We start from the raw sequence: 22,887 nt of genomic DNA, 5'->3' as shown, positions 1-22,887 counted from the left end.
CTAACAGCATGTATGTTTGAGCAATTTATTTTTGCCAGTGACAGCCACACCTAAGTACTCCATTTGGAGAACCTCTTCATGCTGGTTAAATTAGAGGCTAATTCAACTCTAACAAGACAGAGTTTGCTGTTAAGGCTGTGCATCAGTATACCAGTATGGCATCTAATACAATCTAACATATCAAGAGTAAATATTTCCATCCATACGCAACAATATCCAACCACACACGGTATGTAAGTAAAGAGTAAGAGCAAATATTATGAAACAGATGGATTATAAAACAAATGTGGGGATTTTACAAAAAGTGTTTCCTATTGATAAATGTTTGAATGGGAGTTGAACAAACTAAATTGTGCCGTACATGAGAATAGATGATCTGAAGTGGAAGAAAATGACGTCGGCGCCTTGGGCTTAAGACAGGAGAACTACTTTGTCGACCTTGAGGTCCTTTGAAATGACTCCAGTCTCGGTGATTTTGAGATTACAGTATATGTCAATGACTTACGCTAGTAGAGATAAAAAGAGCTCATCGTGACCTGCAGCTGGAGCTGAATTTCTCATCTTAGCAATTATGTCCATGACTTCACTCCCTGCAGTTGGATCAAACCTCAGCAAAAGAGAGCTCCTTTGTATCTGCTAGAGAGCCATCAGAGTGACTAATCTTTACAGAAAAAGATAAGCCGCTACTCACAAAGCACACACTGAATTCATATGTAATATCACAAGAGTTATACGTTAAGCACCAAACTGAGTGAAGAGCTGGGGATGACCTTTTTCTGCTTTAAAAGCTATTGTGTTTTGTTGCTATAATGACCGAATCTTTATAGAACAAATGCTAACTATTCCATTGTGCTAACATTTTTCAGCCATATCTACGAGCATTACTTTGAAGCATGCCAAATTATCTCAAGATTGAATAAAAGGCGTTCGTTGCCTTGAGCTTATCGACCACATTCTGAATACTTGAACTGTTGCTTTCCTTTGACTAATTCAGTGCTTTAGTCAGTTAAATATCGGAGTGCTTGTACAAGAGATTTGCACGTTTTCCTTCTTGCTGGTTGAGCACTCTTTAAACGAGGCTTAGAGGCATTTGATTAACTCACGGGACATTACTCTGGGTATCCACCCTTCATGCTTGAAAGCAATAGGATTTTAATTCTTCGGAGGCATCATAATAGGAAGGTCAAACATAATTCTCAGGTTACCTAATGCTTTGTTACGCGGAACAGCAAGTAGCAGCTTCAGGCTCGTTCAGGAACAACAGTCCCAGCGTGACGGCGACCAATTTAAATTGAGATGGATGGTGCTTCTGCAGATACTTGAAGAAATCAAAAGTTACACCGATATGAATTCAGTTTAAGATGACAAATGGGGTGGGACGGGAATGTTAGGAACAAAAGCCATCACACTTTGAACTGAGTACAGTAGTCTGAGCTTAGATATCCAGATAGTGGCTAATTGTGATGTCTCCAACTGGTTTGAGGTTTAATACGTGGCCAAGAGATTTCAGTCATGAATCCCTGCATGTAACAAGATAATGAGCTGTCCACTGTGACCGAGGATAACCCACCACTCATTAATGTTGTTCCGTCTTTCTGGCTGGAGGGTTATATTTATATCTTATAGAATTTAATGCGTTTGTATCTATAAGATCAGTTATTTAACTAGTTTCGACAAGTTCAAGTAATTTTGGCACTTTTACAAGAAACAGAGCTTAAAAGGTAAACTGTGTACTGCACTCTATAAATAAAAACAATGTTATCATAGGGTGAAGAGCATATTTGGTTTGACATTCTGTATTTGCGCTAACATACACTGACTGAAGCAAATGTCTTAAGTATAGTGGTATATGATTTGTGCTTCACTTTAACTACGAGGCTATGTGCACACAGCTAGTGTGGAGAATGTCAGGCTATTAAAAACATGCGGCAAGTGAAGGAGAGCTATAAGGAAGAGAAAAAGGAAATGTGGGTTCATGTCAGTGAGCCAAATAGCTTTCAACACCCAGACTGACCTTCAGCTTACACACACACACACACCACACACACAAATGTTCACAGGATCTGACCATAAACCATAATGCACATCCCCTATTACAGGGGGAGAGCCTTGGCTGTATGCCATTTTAAATGTCAGACTCCTCCACAGGGTAATGACTGATCAACCTGCATCTAGCATAGCCTAGCGTATTATCTACAAAGCCAACTGTAAAACAGATAGAGAGAGAGGCAGAATCACATAATTTGATAATTGCCCAATGCATCCAATAATGTTCATCCATATGTGGGTGTGCTGGCTTTCCTGTCCTTTCAATGCTCTGTGCTGTAATATGCAATAATACTGCACTGCCTGTAAGGCAAAGTGTCAGCTAGAACTGCCTATCCTACAAAACAACAGCCCCCCAGACTGCAGCATCATGCAGCTCTCAGCCCATTTGTTTACCTTTACAGTCAGACGAATCAAAAGAATCCCCACTCATTTAAAAACACAAGAAGCTGCAAACGTCTAAGCACAAAATTCAGAAGTCCCAGGGGGGGAAAAAAAGGGTTGAGAGAAGAAAAACAAACCTCAAATAATAATATTTATAATTATATATAATACATGTTTTTCCTCACTGATTGGTAAACAAATAGATTAATGGTTATTTATTAATGTTTATTCTTTTTTGTAATGTCACCTTATTGTGGTGTGGGGATTAAAGAAGTTATGTATAAGCTTTTAAACTGTATGTATATATCGAATGGACCCCAGTAAGAGTAGTTGTTGCCAAGGTAACAGCTAATGGGGATGTAAATAAATAACGAAAAGCCAGGACTAAAATACCAGCTAACATTTGACAACCTGATATTTTGTAACGTCAAGGCTCGTTAGTGAGTTACCAGCTAATATTTCTCAAGGCTGCCAATTTTCCACAACATGATCGCAGGATTTGCTTAATGAAAGAATCAATCTCAGCCGACACACAATGAAAGTTTTACATGTTACCACAGACACTCTCCACCACATTAATGTTTAACACACCAGTGAAAAAACAACAACGTGTGCACGTTATGCAATAAAGCATCGAGTCTGCTGAAAGGAATGGAACAATCAGGGAACTGTAGCCCTTTGCTTGCTGATTCTGATGAGGCATGAGATGGTCGGCAATACCGGTGACAGGCGGATCTTGTCGATGTAAGCTGCAGGGGGAGCAAAAAATACTGGTGCTAAGCCCCCCTGAGTAAGATGAGCGGCAATGCCTTGACCCGTGGGATGCAGTGGGAATTGAGGTGGAAGAGGGGGTGAGAGAGCAAGAGAGTGAGATAGTGAAAAGCAAGCTGGTGACAGAGGAATGAGACAGGCTGGACTGTGTAAGTCCAGAGGGTCAGGATAACCGATCCAAATACCAGGCTAATGTGTACAGCAGGGAGCATGTTGTGATCAATGCGCACATGACAAAAGAATGCAACGCATGCAGAAGCTGTACACATGCACATAATTAAGACAATGCAATGGGATGGCACGGGCTGTTCTCGTGCATTGTTTGTGCATATAACAACGAATAGTAATGCGCAGTCATTTGTGCGTTTTCCACGTTTTTATTTTGTGTGTCTTCCACGGATTGACAGCAGGAGATATAAGTATAAGTCAGCGAAAGGAGCAATGCTTAAGGAGGTAGGTTGGGGTGGTGGATTGGTCCCAAAACACAGGACTTTCAAAGGTTTTGGTGCAGAACTTTTTGTACGACATTGTACAAATCTGTTCAAAAGAATACGTTGCATGGGAGGTATGACGTGTGGTAAAACAAATTTTATTTTTATTAACGGATTGGAAAATATCCTCATTAAATGATCTCATTCACTGTTTATATGAATGCCTACAGAAAGTAATACACTGTAATTCTTATGTAAACCTCCAAATTTATTTCTGTAGAAATTAAATCCAGAGCAAAGTAGAAAATCAAGTGACTTAAGACACAGGACTTTCACCCTGGGGGCCGGTGTTCATGTCCCAGAAGTACTTAGCCAAACCATCTAATCTTAAACCAGCAGTTTTGTTGCCTGACCCTTGCTGTCACCTTTTGTTGCCTTAACTTAATTGTTCATGTAACGGTAATTTTGATGTCTAAACCTAGCCGTTGCCTTTTGTTTCCTTAATGTAACCGTACAGTCGCCGTTTCACAGCCTTAAATAGAACACTGTATTTCGTAAGTTACCATATGAACCTGCTGATGAGAATATGTTGCTTTGTTGCATAATGAATAAACCGGTAAACTTCCAATACCAAAAACTTTTCACAGGTTCTTGGATTACATATTGTCCTTCACCCAGTGCAGTGTGTACAGAATGATCAGAATCATCTGTGTCCATTATCCGGGGTATATCAAAGGTATTACAGGTGAATTTGTTACAATATGTAGGATTTTGTCCTGCTAAATTTAGGATTTTAACTGTTAGTTTAACTAAAATAAGAACAGATGTCACAGGGCTGCATTACTAAACAGCTGTGTGATGGTGTGCGTATATATGATTGGCTGAGAATACGCATCTCAAACAACCCGTGAGAGCCAGAGCTGGAACAATGTGGTAGGCCATTGGACAATAAGAAAGAAAGATAATTGTATTGTACCACAAACCGATACATCCCTCAGCAGGTAATGACCTGCGAAATGCCATAGAATAAAGGTAACCTACTTAGATACTGCCGTAATCATTTCTCTGTGGATGGTATAAATGCAAGGTCATCAAAAACCAAACCATAAAGAAAAGGCTTAAGTGTTTCTCTTTTGTGAGAAACACTAGCCTGGGAAAGAAACCGGAACCGCATATATTGTAAAAATTAATAATAAAGTCTATTAATGGTGAACAATTTACTATGGGCAAATCCAACAAAGCCATATTTATAAACCCACATGCTGCTGTAGGATTAAATAATGTACGCACAGCCATCTGAAAGCCTGTAACAATGTGTCAGTGTGTTTTAATAAGTTCAGCCTTTTATTCAAGGTCAAGTTAATGCCAGTTAGAGTGAAATGTAGAAACAGTTTAAGGCTTTAGAATGAAAGTATAGATGAAAATGAGTAACCTGATTTTTCACTTCAAATGTAGCAGGAGAGTGCAACATATTGACAACCTCCAAAGGCTTTAACACTATTTACAGACTTCTGAAACCTTCAATATCAGTAATCCAATTCAACACATTTCCCAAGACCTGCTAAAATCCTATAAAACAAGCTCTCAATTAAATTTCTCACCGGTCAGGTCTGTGCCAAACCTCTAAAGCATTTTTAAATGTTCCTAATTTTCACCAAAAAATGGAGGCAAGGTCATACTTTTCCTTTTTCGTAAGACACGGCTACAACCTTTCAAAAACCTTCTCCATCGATCTGGAAAGATCTGAACGAGGCACAGCTGCATAAACAATCCTCAAAAGTCCTTAGAGGGTTTTGAAATATTAACAAAAGAGCTCGCAGGTACATCATTTTGCAGCAGCAGCTACGACAGCAGAGGGAAAATGTGTTTGAGTCCTATTATAAATCACACAATACAGCAACAACATTGCACATCCAGGCCTGGCTTGTCCCCCAGGCAACCTGACAGCAAAATCCCATCTTTACAGATGGCTCTCAGAGAGGATTTGAACATGTGTGTGTGTGTGGGAGAACGCTTTGTATGTTTGTGTGTGTAATTTTGTTTTATTAATGAATTTATAGTAATCAGACCGTGTGCACTATCACTCTTTTGCAGGTTCATTTAGGCATGCATGCATGCACACAAATGCGGAGGAGAAATCTGATAAAAAGGATCCTCAGTCGGCCCAGGCTAATTTCATCTACACCACTTCCCCTTACATGAAAGAAGTAGGACTTACAGATCTTGTGCTTCCCTTTCATGGGGAATTTCACCAGCAGCTCCTGGGGGTAGGTGCAGATGAAGACGAATGGAGAAGCAGACTCCTCGCAGGTACCAGGGAACTGCAGGCAGGGGTGTGGAGGACGAAGGAAGAAAAGAACAGTTTAGAGTCATCTTACACAGAACTAGCATGAGCATACGGTGCACAGAATATGTTAAATCTCATGATGTCCTGTATTGCAGCTATGAATCATTCAGTGAGTGTCTCTGTTGATATACCTACATCAAGCAAAATATCCTCCATGCCTGATGTAATACTACATGCCCTGACAGCAACTGATAGTTATAAGTCTCTCTGGGTTTTATGCACTATAATTGCACAACTAATGATGCAGTGGCTAATGAGAGCAGTTGCACGACTAGCGAGCAGCAAAGATGAGACGAAATTTATTACAAACGGCACCAAAACCAAAAGATACCCATAGTCTTTTTCAGATGTGGATGTGCACTTACAGAAATAAAAGTGTTAAGACCATGTGTATAATATTTATGTGTCTGTCCAGTAATTACACATAGAATCGTTAGCTCCCAACAGGTCATCATTTATTCAAAGCATACTTCTAAATCTACAGAAATACATCACATTTAACCACATCCATGACATATTTATGCATACCATATAACTTGCAATACCTCATCCTTATGACAGAGAGGATGTTTTACAGCACTTAATTGACAGCAGCCCCCGGCACACAGAGGTCCAGGGACAAGAGAAAACCTCTCTCCTCCTGTGTTATTGATTGGTCTCTCAGGTGAGAGTATGGGATTGACTGACACAGTGACAAAGGAGTCATCTTTCCCATCACTGGCAGCCTACGGCTCTCAGCTCATCCAATTTCCTCCGGTGCTATCAGATAGTGCCCATGATTGCATCTAGCCAGCCAGGAAGCGGCTCTTTTCATGACAGCATGCTCTCCCCCCCCCCCCACCCCCTCTCTTATTCACAGTCTCTCTATCTCCCTCAAAGGAGTACTGAAGGTTGTGACAAATTTGGGGCTTTTAAGGGAAATCAACAGAGTCTGCGACCCATCTGTATGGTCCCTGACAAACTGGGGAGAGATGATAGAGATGTTTATTTCAGATTACAGTCCATGTCGACTGGTGAGTGATAAAATATGTAAACACTCTAAATTGTTAGACATTGGTGGGCACCCTAAAAGAGCCCCTTGATTCCCCCTTCCAACCGACACAGTGATTCCAATTAAATTACGCCTCCCAGTCAAGTATGCTGTTTCCAAGATAGAAAAATCCCCTTACAGCCCTTGAACAACACGATCATTGATTAAGTAGAGGTTAAACAAGATGAAGGTTGTGAGTCCAGAAATGTAGTGTTATGGAACAAGGCTGGCAATGTTCTAAATTTGTGCCATGTGGAGTTTTCTTGTAAACAAATAAAGTTTCTGTTTATGTTCAGCATTAAACCATTGTGTAATGTGCAAAACCATTGGCAGGAATGTGCATTGCATCCATGAGCACCAGCTCGGGTGGGAAAACACAAGCCCCATAGTGCTAATAAAAAGCTCCACAGGACACTTTTAAAAAAAATAATATGAATGAATCCTTCTGTCCTACAGTGGACTATGTAGCTAAAGATGGATTTGGATGTGGGCTGAAACAATTTGTTGACTAATCAATTAGTCAATCAACAGAAAAATAATTATTACAGCTGACGTCTTCTTGGCTGGTCAATTGTTCGATCGCTATGCTCTTTCCGACCAAATTCTCATTGGTCGGACAATCGCTGGTGTTCATTTTATCTCGGCTGACCATCTGCAGACCACCAGAACACTTTGGAGAGGCACTGCTTTTTCCATCCAGCGGAGATCCCTTGATATCACGAGAATCCAGCTGCTGTGCTGTGGAAAATCCCTGGATGTAAAATTTGTCAGCACAGTAAGGTAGAATACCTGCTCTGGAGGACGCAAGAACGTAAGGAGAGGACAGATATATATATATCTATATATATATCGATATATATGGTCCAGTAGTATTCATTTCTCCCAGGTAAGGTGCACTGCGGATGGTTAGGTAATCTAGAGATAACCTGCAGATTTATTTTCCCATTGACCAATCGATTGCTTGAAGAGTAGATAGAATTGCAATCGACCAAGATTTTTTATGGTTGACTACAGCCCTAATGATGATCAATTATTTTGATTAATTGATAGTCAATTCATTGTTTGAGTAATTTATAATGTTACGTGTTCCATGTCTGAAAAGAGCTAAAGTTTGTGCAGCCTTAAAAAAAGCACATTTAAAAATACTGAAGTTCAAATACCATGAGAATATTTCTTTGAAGAGTAATCTTGTAAGAAGTGCTGTGAACATTAAATCGATCATAACTAAGAGGAGAAGAGGTGGTGATTAAACCTGTGAAAAAGAGACGATTTAAAATGAAGAAAGCACTGTGAGGCACTTCTTGAAAAGATGAATTAAGCCTCATTTGAGATCATAAACAAAATATCTCACATTGCACAAGATGGCTGTATTAGTCGAGGTACTCAAGGAAACAAAATGGTGGTGGTCTTGCTAAATTCAGATGAAACGAGCATGTCTGCAGCCAGAGTTCGAGTGTGTTCATGTGAAACCCCGCCAGTTGCCTGCCTCTTTCATCCTCCATTAGCTAATTAGCATTTAAAGCTGTTGAATGTGCTGCTTTGCCTCACTACCTCCCCCACCTAATTGTTTCCATTCCATGTTAATCAAAAGGGCATGAAACATTGTGGTTGTGTGACAAGCAGGTTTGCTAAAGCCCTCTATATTCATCAGGAAGGATCTGATGTAGTGGACCTGCTTACAAATGCAATTAAAGTGGAGCTTGATGAGAAACAAAGGAAGAGAATTAAGAAATTGTTGAGTGGAATTAAGTGAAAACAGCGCAGGTGAAAAAGACTGTCAAACTGAATTCAGTTAAAGATGATCCGAGTTGTTAGCATGCCGGTTACTTAGCGTAAAAGGTCTGAGTTACAGCCCTAGGGCTTTCTGGGTAGAGGGACCAATGTGTTTGACGTGGGAGAGATCTGAGGGCGTATTTAAAGTGTGACAGGTGCATTAAAAGGCCTCAGTGCGAGTTGAGTATCACTGGTTGGTTGGTTGCTTCAGGCCAATTTACTTAGAAGAAGTTAGAAGACAGACAAAAACTCTGCAGCTTCTACTTGTTCATAAACATCACTGACAATTGGCTCATGTTCAACACAGAAATGCATCTGCATGGCTGCCTTCCAACTGGTTTTAGGAAACACATACAAACGCACCTCAATCTTTCCAGCATGCCAACTCATGATTAATCTAGTAATCAGTCATGTATTTTAACAGTGCATTTTCACTTTAGTCTTAACTGCTGATCAGTTTGTGTGTACATATTTCAGTCACTGAGGCCTCTATCACACATGCACTGCGAACCTGAAATCATTAAGGTTTTAGCCAGAGGAGCTGCACGTGAGAATGCAGATGTCCAGATGAGTTGGATCGGACATTAAACAGACTTTACTCTGCCAGCTCTCTTGTACAGAGTCCGTGTAAGAGCCGGTCCTTGAGAACTCAGCGAGCAAGTGGGCTTGTTGAGGACATTTCTATCATGCGGCTAGTGTGAAACCTAAAGAAAAGAAACACCAGAGGGTGTAGGAAAAAGGCTGAATTACACAAAGACACCAACGAATGAATGCAAAGTGATGTAAATAAGGACTCAAAACATAATAATAATAGCCCAGCTGAACAAAAACCTACACTGAAAATACTACTGTAAGCAGGGAAAAGAAGGAGGTGAAAATTTCATACAGCTTCGCAGCTTATTCAGAGACCGTCGGTTCAATAAACTGCCCACTATTTAATTTGCTGGTATCAATCCAGAGGGGATTTAATATAAAACCAACTGTAATAACATGAAATTAACAAGTTCATTGGAAGAGGTATAAAAGGGATGGCCGGGCAGAGGTTTCTTGGAAGAAAGCCTTCGGCTATGAAAAATAACAGTGGCTTAGTGGGCAGTGAGAGGGCACAGTGGTCTTATTGCTCTTACCACACATCCTTATAATACAGTAACATGCACTGAGGCTTAGACTACACAGCTCTTTCAACAGCTTTCCTTCCTCGATACATCATTTGCCTTCTTTATACTGTGCTATTCATTTTTTTTTTTTAGTACAGTCCAAAATACCATTTTCATTTGATGAAAACAACATCCATCTTAATAAAAACCAACCAGTACAGAGCCAGCGTTTGACAGCAGGAACACAAACCTTTGAGTCCGAGCTTGTCAAGTAACAGCTCAACAAGCCAACACTGTTCCCTCTCCTCTCTCCACAATGTCTCTCTCTCTGGCTCTTTTCAGCTGCTGTCGGCAATTAAGGGCAGCAGAGACAAGTAATCTCCTTCTGGGCGACAGGGCCAGACCAGAACAGGCATGTGGAGTGGGCTGTGCAGTAGAGGGGGGGGGTTGGGGTACTGCGAGGCTGGCCCCAGCCTCAGCCCTAGCCAGGCCCTGCTTGGCTGCACTCAATCTCAGCCCAATAAAAAGCCCTTCATTGGCAGGGTGCAACTGAGCCAGACGGGCTGGGAGCATGTGGCTTTTAAAAATGAGGAGGGTGGAATTAATGGGGGGGGGGGGGAGGGAGGCAGAGTATGAGAGGGGGAGAACCAGAGAGTAAAAATGAGGAATATGATTCAGTAAGAAGAACAGATAATAAGAGTCTAAGGTGAGGGAGAAAACACAGAGGCAGAGATTTTGATAGATAGGGAACTACACAAAGCCAACTGTGTCTTCCGAGAAAGGACACTCTTGAAATACTGCTTAGCCATTCCTGTCAGGGCTGGTTTCACCCAGGGAATGGAGAAACAGATGGGTTGTCTCTGAGCTATGGGTTACATGTGGGAGGTGAAAGGGTGTTGTTGGGAAATGTATGCAACAGCAATCGTTCGCCAATCGTTCTTTAATCTATTGTGTTCACCAAACAACACAAGCCTGTTTCTGGCATTCATTAACCCTCAAACAGATGCAGCTGCCCTCAGGAAACTCGACTGTAACTGCCTCTCAGCTTTTTGCACGCACTAAGTGTATTATTTGTTTTTCCATCGCTGCACAGCACATGAAGAGAGCACACACGGACAACACAGACATGCAAACACGTATACTGTTGATGTGTTTCACGTATCACGAATCAAAACACTGAATAAAAAATGTATCGCAGATGACAGCCTCAAAATCCTAAAAAACAAAAATGACATACATTAGTTCATTTGTCTTGTTTCATTTTCCAGGTGTTAAATCACAATTTTTGTGTTAGTGTTAATGCAAATTAGATGTAGGAATGTGTTAATGTGTCTATACCATTACATATTCATGTTGCAGCTAATGTACTGTAGTCAGCGTTCCTCATTTAATTTATTATTTTTTTGGACTGAAAACAATCAATTTGCAAATACTACAAGCATCTATTTGGGTCAGAAAGCATTAACGTCACAGTGTTAATTGTAAATTCACCTAAGCTGAAGAGAGAACCAGGCTTTTATTTGAGACAGGCCATTATGACAGACATCTTTATTTCTAATTCCCTGTGTTATATCTATGTTTGATCATATTTTAGTAAGAATCCTCCCTGTTTGCTGATTTCGTTCCATCTGCTGTTTGCTGTTAATGCAAACCCATTCCTCCATCTGTGTCACATCAAAAGCCTTACAGCCCTTCAGGAGAAATAATCTTTTCACGTCACATTTGCTGTGAAACATCTGCGGGAAGTGTTGAGTTTCTTTAAGAGCAGCTTAACATCATGAAGGCCGGCAAAACAGAGTTGATCAGTACGCATGAAACAGTGAGAGAACAGCATTTTCTGCTTAAAAGGGGAAAAGAGCGACGACAGCTAAGTGCATATCGTTTGACTGTGTTGTTGTACTGATGGTAATCATGTTGTAAAAAGGTGAAGTGGGCAGGATTTATTATGCCTGCTATTACATTACACAATATGTACCAGTCATGTTGTAGTTTGCTTCTCTTCCCTTGGTTTTTACTTGTTTTTATCATTTAAGTACCAGCTTTTATTTATAAATTCAACTTTAAAAAGTCCATTTTAGTTTCATACCTTTCCAACCTCAGACTTGTACACGTTTATTGGTACAATAATTAGTAAAAACGTTTCTGTCACTTAGTTATGTAGGAAATGCTGCTACATTTTTTACATTTTTAACACTTATAACTTATCGCTCCTTCTCACTTATTAGTTTGTACTTATTTCATTTCAATCTGCTGCTAAACTGCACAGCGCGTATTGTTGTATATTGTATATACCTACGCTTAACCACGATGTCTGTTGCACTCTGTCACACTTGGTTCATTGCCCTTATTTATCTGATGTTAGCTTTATTTTGATTTGATTTATGTTCATGCTTATTGTTACTCTGATCCTTTTCCACCTTTGTATTGAAACTGTTGCAAAATAATTTCCCTCGGGATAAATAAAGCTTCTTGAATCTTGAAAAACCACTGCACTCATCATTGAAAAAACGTAAACTCGGAGTGGAGAAGTGCAGCGCTGTGTACTTTTGTCTGATCTGGGCCTTGGACAGCCAATCACCAGCATGATTAGATCTTGGTACAATCCTGCTGCATGCTTATTGGCTAAGGGATGCAGATGAGATGTAGTCATTCAAATTTTGTACCGAGTGTCAAGGCATTTTCCAATACTCGATACTATGGAGGCAATTTGGTCGATGCCTTAAAGTATCAAAGTTCGGAGCTCAGTTGTAGCCATCGCTAGGTCAAAAATGTCTGCGGTAACTGGTGGCTGCATCGATAGATATTGAAGGAACAGCTCAGGATAGAAATATTTTGTGAGCTGGTAACAAAGAGACTCAACGTCAGGGTATCAACGGATCATGTAAATAGCTTAACACAAACAGGATCTCTACTGCAGTATGGCAAACTGCCAAATTACACCATGCGTGTAAATGTAGCCCCAAGCATAATTGATTTCATTTGGTTTTTAGACTTCGGATGAACATTGTGTTCTGTTTCTCAGCCACATATTCCCTTTCCTGGAAAACAAGGACATCATCTCATCTTGTCCGCATATTGATCCTGATTGCATTGATTCTTTTGACACCTTTTTGGAGGGTACTGCATTAATAGAAACCATTTTTCTACAAAGGGTCGTAGAAATGCAAGAACGTTATTTGTTCCCAGTCAAGTGATTTGTACTTTAACAATATAACGGCTCTGTTGTAGAGAGCAAACTACCTGAACCTGACAAATTATTTAAACCCAACTTGAGCCGATATGATCAGCCCATAAATCGATGAGTCAATAATTAAAACATTTATCAGCAACTATTGTGATAATTGATTCATTGTTATAAATCAACTTTCAAGCAAAAGTGCCATTTATTCTAGCCAATCATTCCCTGGTTTCAGCTTTTCAGTTGTGGTTTGCTGCTATTCTTTGTCTTATGTGACAGTAAATTAAATATCTGTGAGTTTTATATTATTAGTTGGATAATACATGACATTTTAAGAAGTCACTTTGGGCTTTGGTGAAGTGTGACGGGCAAAACTCACTATTTTCTGACATATATAGACAAATAATTGGTTGATTAATCGAGAACATAACTGGCAAAATAATCTATAATGAAAATATAGGAATGAGAAACATCCTTTGCTTTCATACTAATGATGTTACACGTGCCCTCTTATTAACTGCAATCTAAGATAACCTAACTGCGATTCCCATCTGTATATATAACCCCCTTAGCTTCAGGGATCATCACATGCCCAAAGCATTCTCAGACCCTTTTTATAACCCCTTTAAAGCTGGAAGCAAAAGGTGCAAACATATGTACCCTCAGCCGGCATGAACACAGGCTTCGGATCACACTGGTGCCATGTGACATCAACCCACAGCAATGTCAACCTTTTCCTTTTGAACAGGCAGCTATTGCATCTCACTTTGTCCCCTTTCATTGGAGCTCAGGCACACTGATGATTAAAAATGTAACATACCTCTTCACCTATAGAATCAACTGGTGTCAAGTTAGGCGAGTGAACATTAATTATCCAGGAGTGTCCAACGCTGACACCTAAAAAAATTTTCCATTATTAATATCCGCAACAAAAGGAGAGACATGTCTCATTATTAGGAGCTCCACGCCAGAGCCACGATTTTCCAATTACCATCAACTAAGTCTGTCTGCTCGACTTCAAAAAACACATTTCCTTCACCTTAAAAATGCTTAAAAAGTTTCAGTACTACTAAAAGGTCAATCTACACCTTTTGCATTGAAAAAAAAGTCCCAAGTTACAACATTAATCTTAAAGTACAAACCTACATTTGTTTGTGTCTCATAGTACAAACGAGATGGATTCAAGATAAATGACAGTAAATGTGATAATTACATGAAACTATTACGAAAGGAAGCCAGCAGGATTTACTGATATTAACTTTGACGCCTTGGTGTATTTGTACTGTGGTGTTTGGTTCAAGAACCAACTCTGCGTGTCAGCAATTGAGGCTTCATTATTGTCTTGATGTAAATGACTTCAAGCTGTCACCAGCCCACAATCCTACTATAAAAATTCCCAGGAAGACTGAGGAGCAGGAGGTATTAAATCTATGTTTTACTCCCCTGCTTCATAAGCAAAACAATACAGCTCTGTGAAACAAAAGAAGGTGGTAAAGAGAAAGCCATACATTAGCGTTTTAGCTAGCACTAGTGCTGACAGGTGTAGTGAAGTCATGTGTTTGTGCAGGGGGATTCACACAGACTTCCTCACTTAGTTCAGTTCCACTTTCCCAGCCATGTTTATGACTTCACCTCCTGCAGTGGCCCTCGGGCAAGAAGAAAACAAGACCGCCTCACAACAGTCACATTTTTTTTTAGACTCAACAAGCCAACTGCTGGAACTTTCCGAGGAAAATGGTTCTCTCTCTTGTATTCACAGTTAAGCTTCTGTTTGACGAGCGCGAGACTCTGAATGAATAAACAGATTTTCTAATGTGCGGTGGAAAATAGCAATTTGGAAGAAAAAAAAAAACCCAAAACAATTTCTAAACCACTGAGATAGTGAAAAAATATTATGCAACGTTTAATAAAGTGGTTAGCGGCGAAGTTAATCCCCAAAAAGAAAAAATAAGTAGATGTTGTTATTATACTGGAGTTGAAGTATTAAACAACTGCACTGCATTTACAGACAATCACACAGCCAAACCCTTCTACTTAGTACTTTCCTTTACAACACACACACACACACACACACACACACACACACACACACACACACACACACACACACACACACACACACACACACACACACACACACACACACACACACACACACACACACACACACACACACACACACACACACACACACACACACACACACACACACACACACACACACACACACACACACACACACACACACACACACACACACACACACACACACACACACACACACACACACACACACACACACACACACACACACACAGCAAGAACCCCTGGAGACAATTACCATGTCTGCTTTCAAACCTCAACTTCAAAGAACAATCCCGGGGAATTTGAGGCATTAAAACTTCTTATTTTCCATCACAATCTCCTTTTATCGGTGTCACAAATCTAGCTCTCCTTAACACAGGTGCTGTCAGCAAGATGGCTCGTATTTTAAGCAAGGTAACAAACCACTTCACGGTGGGCATTTGATTTCATAATGTGGAAATTGAGAAGGACCGGGGAGTTTATGAACATGTCTGTCTCTTAAGGTGAATATTTGCTTTGATATTCTGACACTGGGGTACGGCCCTCCCATCTGTGTTCACTCAGCCCCTGTGGGAAATAACCCTTCCCTCCATCTCTCGAGGCTGGCAATGAGCGCGGTTTGAGAGAGGAGCACAGAAGGAAGGCTGTCCCTTGATTCTTATCAAAGGCAAGTTTTAGGTTTCTCTAAGCCCATGGGTTAGTGCTACAGCTTACAATAGATAAGACGATCTGACTGATACGTTCCAGGGGAGAACACAGTGAACTGTTAAGCAGGAGGTGTTGAATAAGAGCTCTTTTTCAAGTCCTTTTCAATTTATACTTTAACAGTTTTTGTAAGTGAGCTAAAAACCTTTTTTTTAGGTTAGACACAACTTTAAGGTCATATGGATACTTTAAATTTCCTTACACTAACAAAGCCCTGAATCATTTTAGGCTCTGAACAATGATGGTTTTAACTGAAATACAATAAAACGGCTCCTTATTATCGCTGCTATACCGTCCGTTTCCGTCCTCGACTGGCAGCTGCAGGCTACTGGTAAGCTAATGTTACACAGTGTCTTTAGCTACATGCTACCGCCCACAAGCTACGAGTGTCGTCTATGAAGTGTCGCTGTTTTTTTGACATACTATCGAATGTATAATTAACAGAGATTGTGTGGTTTTAAACACAAGTATACTTTTGGCAGCCTCAGGTCCTTGTATGACAAGGAGTATTGCAAGATCAGGCTGTTTTGTTTTAACCCTGTTAGACGAGTCTCCCAGGATGAGGACTAACCAACGTGTTTGACAAATGTAATCCTATCTCAGATACCGGCTGAGGTTGCTTTGTAAACTTCCCTGAATCTAATAAAGAGCGTGACAGAGCTGCTCACATTATCCAAAACTCTGCAAACTCACCATTCAGAGCTGGTTTTCATACACAGTAGGGAAATACAACACAATGGATGTGATAGTCATGAACAGGCTTATTTATTTCTATTTGCTAAATTTGTTTAATAGTCATCCAATAAAACAAATGTAGTTAGTTGATGTTGTTCTTGTTTCTTGGAAGAGACGCTTGGTTGGCTGGTAAGATGGTTAGCCAGCAGCTTCCGTTTGAGTGGATAAACGCACAATTTAATCCATTTACACTTTTGTGTTCTTGGTTTTGCAAAGGCCAAAAGCTCCCATCCTCATCGGCAAAAGTATCTCTCCGATTACAGCTGCATACACACAGCTTCGACGTGTGTAGCTTCACTATGATTGCCAACATATTTTTGAAACACGGGCACTATTTCTCGAGCAAGACCAGTAATAAACCTTGTAATAGTAATAGTTCCTGCCCATTCTTGGACTTTGGTTGTGTTGCAACTACATTATGGCGTTATGGTCAACTTAATCTTACATTAAGTAATATTTTTCAACATTAAAGTTTGAGTAAAAATCTGCAAGACGAGGGTAGAGGAATTATTATTATCTTATCTAAATGTCAAACACTAAATAGCTTCTCACAGTCTATTTGAATTTGAGTTCAGAGGAGAAGATGACTCTGTTGCTTTCGGGCAATTCTAATATTATTACAGTGACTTCTGGACTCAAAGTGATTAACCAAGCAGCTCAAGCTTTTCATTTAAAAGAATAAAAGATCTGTTCTTCCATGGCATGACCAAGGATATAGTTAACTGGTGATAAAATGCCAAAAAAAGCACATGCAACCCACAGTTTAAAGATATGTGAAGTTCCAGCATATTTCAGGTAATTATGCTGAATCTTATTCTTGCTACACTGACCACCAGAGATTTGAGAAGGAAAGAAAATGATGTTTCATGTAAATCAATCAATAATCTACTTGACACACGGCGTCTGCCAAAGCCTTTGATGGCAAATTTCCCAGTGGACCATGGTAAAAGAGCTTGTCCGCGATGTGCTTCATGAATTTTCACTAAATACGGCCAAGGAAAGAAATATTTGTAGCTGGCAGCGAAGGGTGTAAGAAAATTCCATATTGATTCTCAATACCTATTTTGATGATGGCAATGTTTTTACTGACTTGTCTGCATCGTCATCTATGGAGAATTCAAAAAAGCATGCTGAATGCGGTCAAATCGTATCTATCGTAGGGTATATCCGCACTACTACGTTTTTGTTTAAAGACACATCTCGTTACATTTTACGTCTTGCATCTTCTCTACTCGGGTGTTTCTGAGCCTAAAGCAGAGACATTTGGAAAGCAGCTTTGTACGTTTCAGTTTGGAAACTCTGGGGTTGCGTCTTATTCTGGATGGGGAGAAACAGAGACTTTTGGAAACAATAACGCAGAAACAGTCAGTCTTTTCACTTCGGTATTCTGACATAGCTTTAGTGATTTCATCCTTGTGTAGATACTCCTTTCCTTTTGCCTCCACTGACGTAACATGCTCCCAGTGCCGCTCTTCTATACTGTATGTCGCCATATTTGTTTTTGCAACGACTCCCAATCTGTGTTTTCCCCAACTGTTACCACCTTATACTCTTACTTCCACCTCGTCCTTGTTCCATACCAATAAATCTCTGGTCTTATGTTTCGCCATTGGTGTTCTAACTAAGTATTTTCTGTATTGTCAACCTATACATCCATAAATTTCTACCGCAGAGTACCGTTAAACAACGTGCTTCCTGTTTACACCAGCACACTCCCAGCCAAGTTAATATAAATGAGATTATTTATATAACGTGGTGGTGTGGCTGTAGCCTTAAGATGGGGCTATGTTGAACAATGCAATATCATTTTTTTACATGTTAAAAAAATGTGACTGTCATTGTGACATTCTGGGGGATTGCATGTACATTTTTTATTTTTATTATGCTCTTATTAAAGATTGCGGGTTTTCTATAAATAATCCATTCTCAGGTAAATTAGTGTGTTTGTGGATACTCTGAAACTTTGTGTAGTTTCACCCTTCAGCTCTAAAGTTGAGAGTTGGCCCAAAAGAGTTAAAGACATTCCAGCGGAAAATTACAACTCAAAGGGAAAAGTGTGTTATACAGTATTTGATGTTAATTGTGCTTGATCACAAGCAGGTACCTGGTGTATATGAGGCAGGCGGTGAATTCCCTCCTTCCCTCAGCACATATCACCAGAGCCTCATTGAAAATAATGATCACACTCCTCCTGCCATTTACATCCAAAGCAGTTCATACCAAATCCACAATCCCCTGTGTTGTGGAATTAAGACATTTATTGAGTGAGACTAATGGGGCTCATGCACTAAAGGAAACAGCATTCAGATGAACATTGTGTACGTCTGGACAAAGACCCTGAACCCAAGATACAGAACACATCTGTCACAGGCAATGAGCCAAAAGCTGTGAGACTTTCTAATAAACACAGCAGGGCAAATAGTGGTGTATATAACACACACACTAGGGCTTGGGGATATAGGTAATTTAATATCTCGATAAAGATATATATCACGCTACAGCATGTTTTCTGATAATTCATTAGTCTAGTCTGAAATAAGAACATGATAATGCCTATTTTTTAGAAACTCTGTGTGTGAATTAAATACTTGTCAAATGAGTATTTTTTAAATTGAATTATGAACTTTATTGCAAAATGAACAAAACCTGAAAGGATCAGAATCTAAAGCGTCATCCAAATAATGTTAATATTGCTTTAATGCATTTTCGTTGCTGATTGCTCAACATCACGATAGAAACACAATAGAAATCTACTGCATATGATACAATAAACTTTTTATATTGTTTTTCATACCAGCCCTAACACACACACACATCTGGTACTTTAAAGTACAAAAGTAAACGTTACAGGAAACACTTTAATTTGGTTATAAAATTTAATTCAGTCTGGTAATCTCTGCTGTGTTGGTTATTGATTTCCAAGTCAGATTGTTTAAAAATGCCCTGGCAATCTTCAGAAAACACTTAAACCCAAGACAACTCATCAAAAATGATCCCATTAGTGCGTTAACAAAACAAATCATTTGCCACTATTTGTCTTTTTTCTACTCTACTGCTCTTCTCTATGTAAATACGGTGGGATAGGATCAATCCACTGGAATGATATATGAGTGATCAATACCAACCCCAATACGCATTAGATCATCTTTATTAAATATAATATAAGAATTATCAGAAGGGAATTTCCAGTGCGTAAAGAGAAATAAAGATGAAAAGATAATTTCAAATTCAATAACAGGCTGTACTTTGTTATTTATTACATTTTCCTTTCTTTTTCCAGTGATTATATCCTGGGAATAAGTCAGACGCACTTTTTTAGTTTGCTGCACACAAAGAAAGAAAGATTAATGGCACTGGAAGCCTCCCTCGCTTCCCCCTCTTTCTCCATACTTTCCTCCCCTCTGATGTTGCTAGCAGGAAGTTGCTGAGCAGACATGTCATCCAGCAGAGTACAATTGAGTTTGTAATCTCTGACCCTGCAGTGGCAGAGAGTCTCTCACTCTCTGTCTCTGGTTCTCTCTCTCTAGGACACATACTTATGGTTATACTGCTGCTGGGTCGGGGCTTGGCTGGAAAAAGATCTCTTCTCAAATGAACACACACACACACACACAGGCATGTATGACATAAAGCAATGGCTCAGGCAACCTGGGGAGTTCTGGCAAAAACACTCAAAATCCGCCAGACTAGACGTAATGAGTGAGGTAATGCCCGTCCTCACATTTGGATGGGAACAGACGTAAAGAATAATGATTAAATTGCGAGCTCTTCCAATTGCGGATAACACCATAGCAGGGAAACATGGCCGCCCACTGACTCTGTGCAAAGTGCTTACTGAGTGTGCCACACAACCTTCATTCATTTCCTCATTCCAAAGCAGAGAACTGGCACAGACACTACCCTCATGAGGAGTCACTTTGGGGCATCAACAACAAACACCAGATGTGGAGATGGGAGATAAATGTCAAACATATTGATTCTATGCTTCATTAAAGCTTATCGTGGGGGGTTAGAGTTTGCCTGTGGCAAGGCACTAAATGGATCACAACATTAAAATCTACAGAGGTCTCCTTGTTCCTGTTTTTATGCAAACATTGTTTAACACAGTCGGGGCCATTTTTTTAAAGAGAGCACAAACTGAGAAGCAGACGACTGTCCCATAAACTAAAAACAAAAAGGCTCTTCCAGTTGCATCTGCTGGGACGTAAAATAATTGCTAATATAGCCATTCAAAATCAACAACAACAACAACAACAACAACAACAGCAGCAGCTAAACATTCTTTAAAAACTAAATCCGTCTGGGCTGTAACATTTCCAGTCCATTGACTAATTTTAATTCCTTTGATCCTCTTAAGTGCCCTCCCTCATAATATTTAATACTATTGAAATGTGTCATGTTTTTCTTCCATATATGTTAAATACACCATTGTATAAAATGTGTTGACAGGGAAGCTCACTATACAGCTAACCTGGAATGTGTGAATTAAGTCTGAGAAGTTAAAATAAATGAAAAGGTATTTCTATAATAAACAAAATCAACAGAGACGCATCATGAAAAATTGGGTTAAAAAACGTCAAAGGAATAATTGTAGAGGAGGTATATTTCTTTCTTCTCCTGTGAGTCACTTCTAGTTCATTTATATGTTGAATATATTATAGAGAATAAAGGTCTTTGGGATTCCATTACTCTAAATATTAATATGAATATTGTAAAACACCTTATTACCAGTAACAGGTTATATTAGATCCATTGTAATTAACCCTGCTAAAAATTCAGAACATAGAATTAATATAATTTTAATTATTATCTTTAATATTAGTCTTTTTTTAGTCAATGCACCAATTACAAAACAAGAACTGGGTAACTCAGAAGGTTTCGTATTGTGTCATTTCTACAGTCCATTATATTAAACTGCAATATTATTAGTAAGTTGTTGACTTTCCTGTTTATGTTCTAAAGGGCTGTAAAAACTACATGACACTTTCTTTTCTAGTTCAGAAAAGAGACGAATGGAAGTTTATACCTTAGAAATGAGTCATAGGTTGAAGAGGTCTGATCTAAAAGAGCAATAACAATGAACATTTTTAAAGAATAAAGAAAGACAAATTTGAACCCGGTTAGCTTTCAATCTAACACTTCATACAGCTCGGTGTTCAGTTACCTCCCTTTGAGTCTAATTCATTTTCGTCAATACTGCTGTCTTTCACACCATCAAAAGGGAGTTGTCGGAATTGACTCGTGTTGCCTTTATCTTTATTCCAAGTTCCTGTGATCAGCATACAGCGAAAGGAACAAGTCCTGTTAAATGAGCAGAACAAGATGGAGGAGGGATAATAAACAGGGGGCTTCACTGTCAGTTTCCCCAACAGCAGGAACTGTTTGGCATCCAGTGAAGTGGTCTGAGGACAGCAGTGAAATTCGAAACAGTGTATCAGGCCATTTCAAGTCCGGCAGATGGTTCTATGTATTTTTCATGCTGTTGAAAACCTGTGACTGAGGTTTGGTTGGTTGTCATCCAGTGCCTGGGGACTCTGGGCTGAATGCATTCTGCACACCACTGCAGAATCACATGATGTCTGACCTCTCTGTCATGGCAAACTGCCCAGCAAGGAAAAGGGAGGAAGGGGAGGAATGTGAGTGTATGTGTGACTGGGGTTGTTCAGACAGAGATAGCTGAGAGAAAGCAAGAGAGAACAATGCATAGTTCCATTGAAATGGGCACGCATACAATTTCACAGCCCTGACCTGTAAAACATACTGTTCGGGAGAAAGTGGGAGGAAAATATGAAGGTGGAATAATGGAGGGGGAGGGGAACAGGAAGAGAGGGGAGCAGCCACTGCTATGGATTCACCCACAGAGAAAGAGGGGGAAGAAAAATAGCATTGCCTTACTTACCTTCCTTTGGAATACATCCAATATATATCCGTGTGTGTGTGTGTGTGTGTGTGTGTGTGTGCGTGGCATGCTGGCAGGAAGGCTTTCAGCATATAAATATCACATTACCACACAAGGAAACGCAGGCATCAGTCCGAGCTTCCAGCCAGCCTAACAAGCATGGGAGCTCCACTCTGGAGGTCAGAGGGAGAGCTTGCACAAATGGAATTCCACAGAAACCAGCACTTCTTTTAACAGATAAGTGGCTAAGCTTGCAGCCATGTGATGTGCTGGATGCTTATGGGTTCTGTTATCTTACATGTGCTGCATACATCTACTGAGCTGCAGTCCAGTATATACAGTATATTCTGCAATGGGCTTCAATATAAACTCATGAAGAAGCTGAAAGTTACAATGAAGAACAAAA

The 22,887-nt window shown here is 39.8% G+C and overlaps 1 protein-coding gene across 1 annotated transcript in view; it reads right to left on the bottom strand.

Moving 5' to 3' along the window:
* trip4 (thyroid hormone receptor interactor 4) overlaps positions 1 to 22,887 on the bottom strand; it is a 76,766-nt gene that overhangs the window by 42,813 nt on the left and 11,066 nt on the right. Inside the window, exon 12 of the mRNA XM_083912146.1 lies at positions 5,851 to 5,953. Coding sequence (XP_083768272.1) covers positions 5,851 to 5,953 — 103 coding nt within the window. The remainder of the gene's footprint in view (positions 1 to 5,850; positions 5,954 to 22,887) is intronic.

This window comes from Echiichthys vipera, assembly GCF_963691815.1.
Source record: "Echiichthys vipera genome assembly, chromosome: 1".
Classification (NCBI taxonomy): Eukaryota; Metazoa; Chordata; class Actinopteri; order Perciformes; family Trachinidae; genus Echiichthys; species Echiichthys vipera.
The sequence above is the reverse complement of the archived record's forward strand: the minus strand, read 5'-3'. Positions and strand labels throughout refer to the sequence as shown.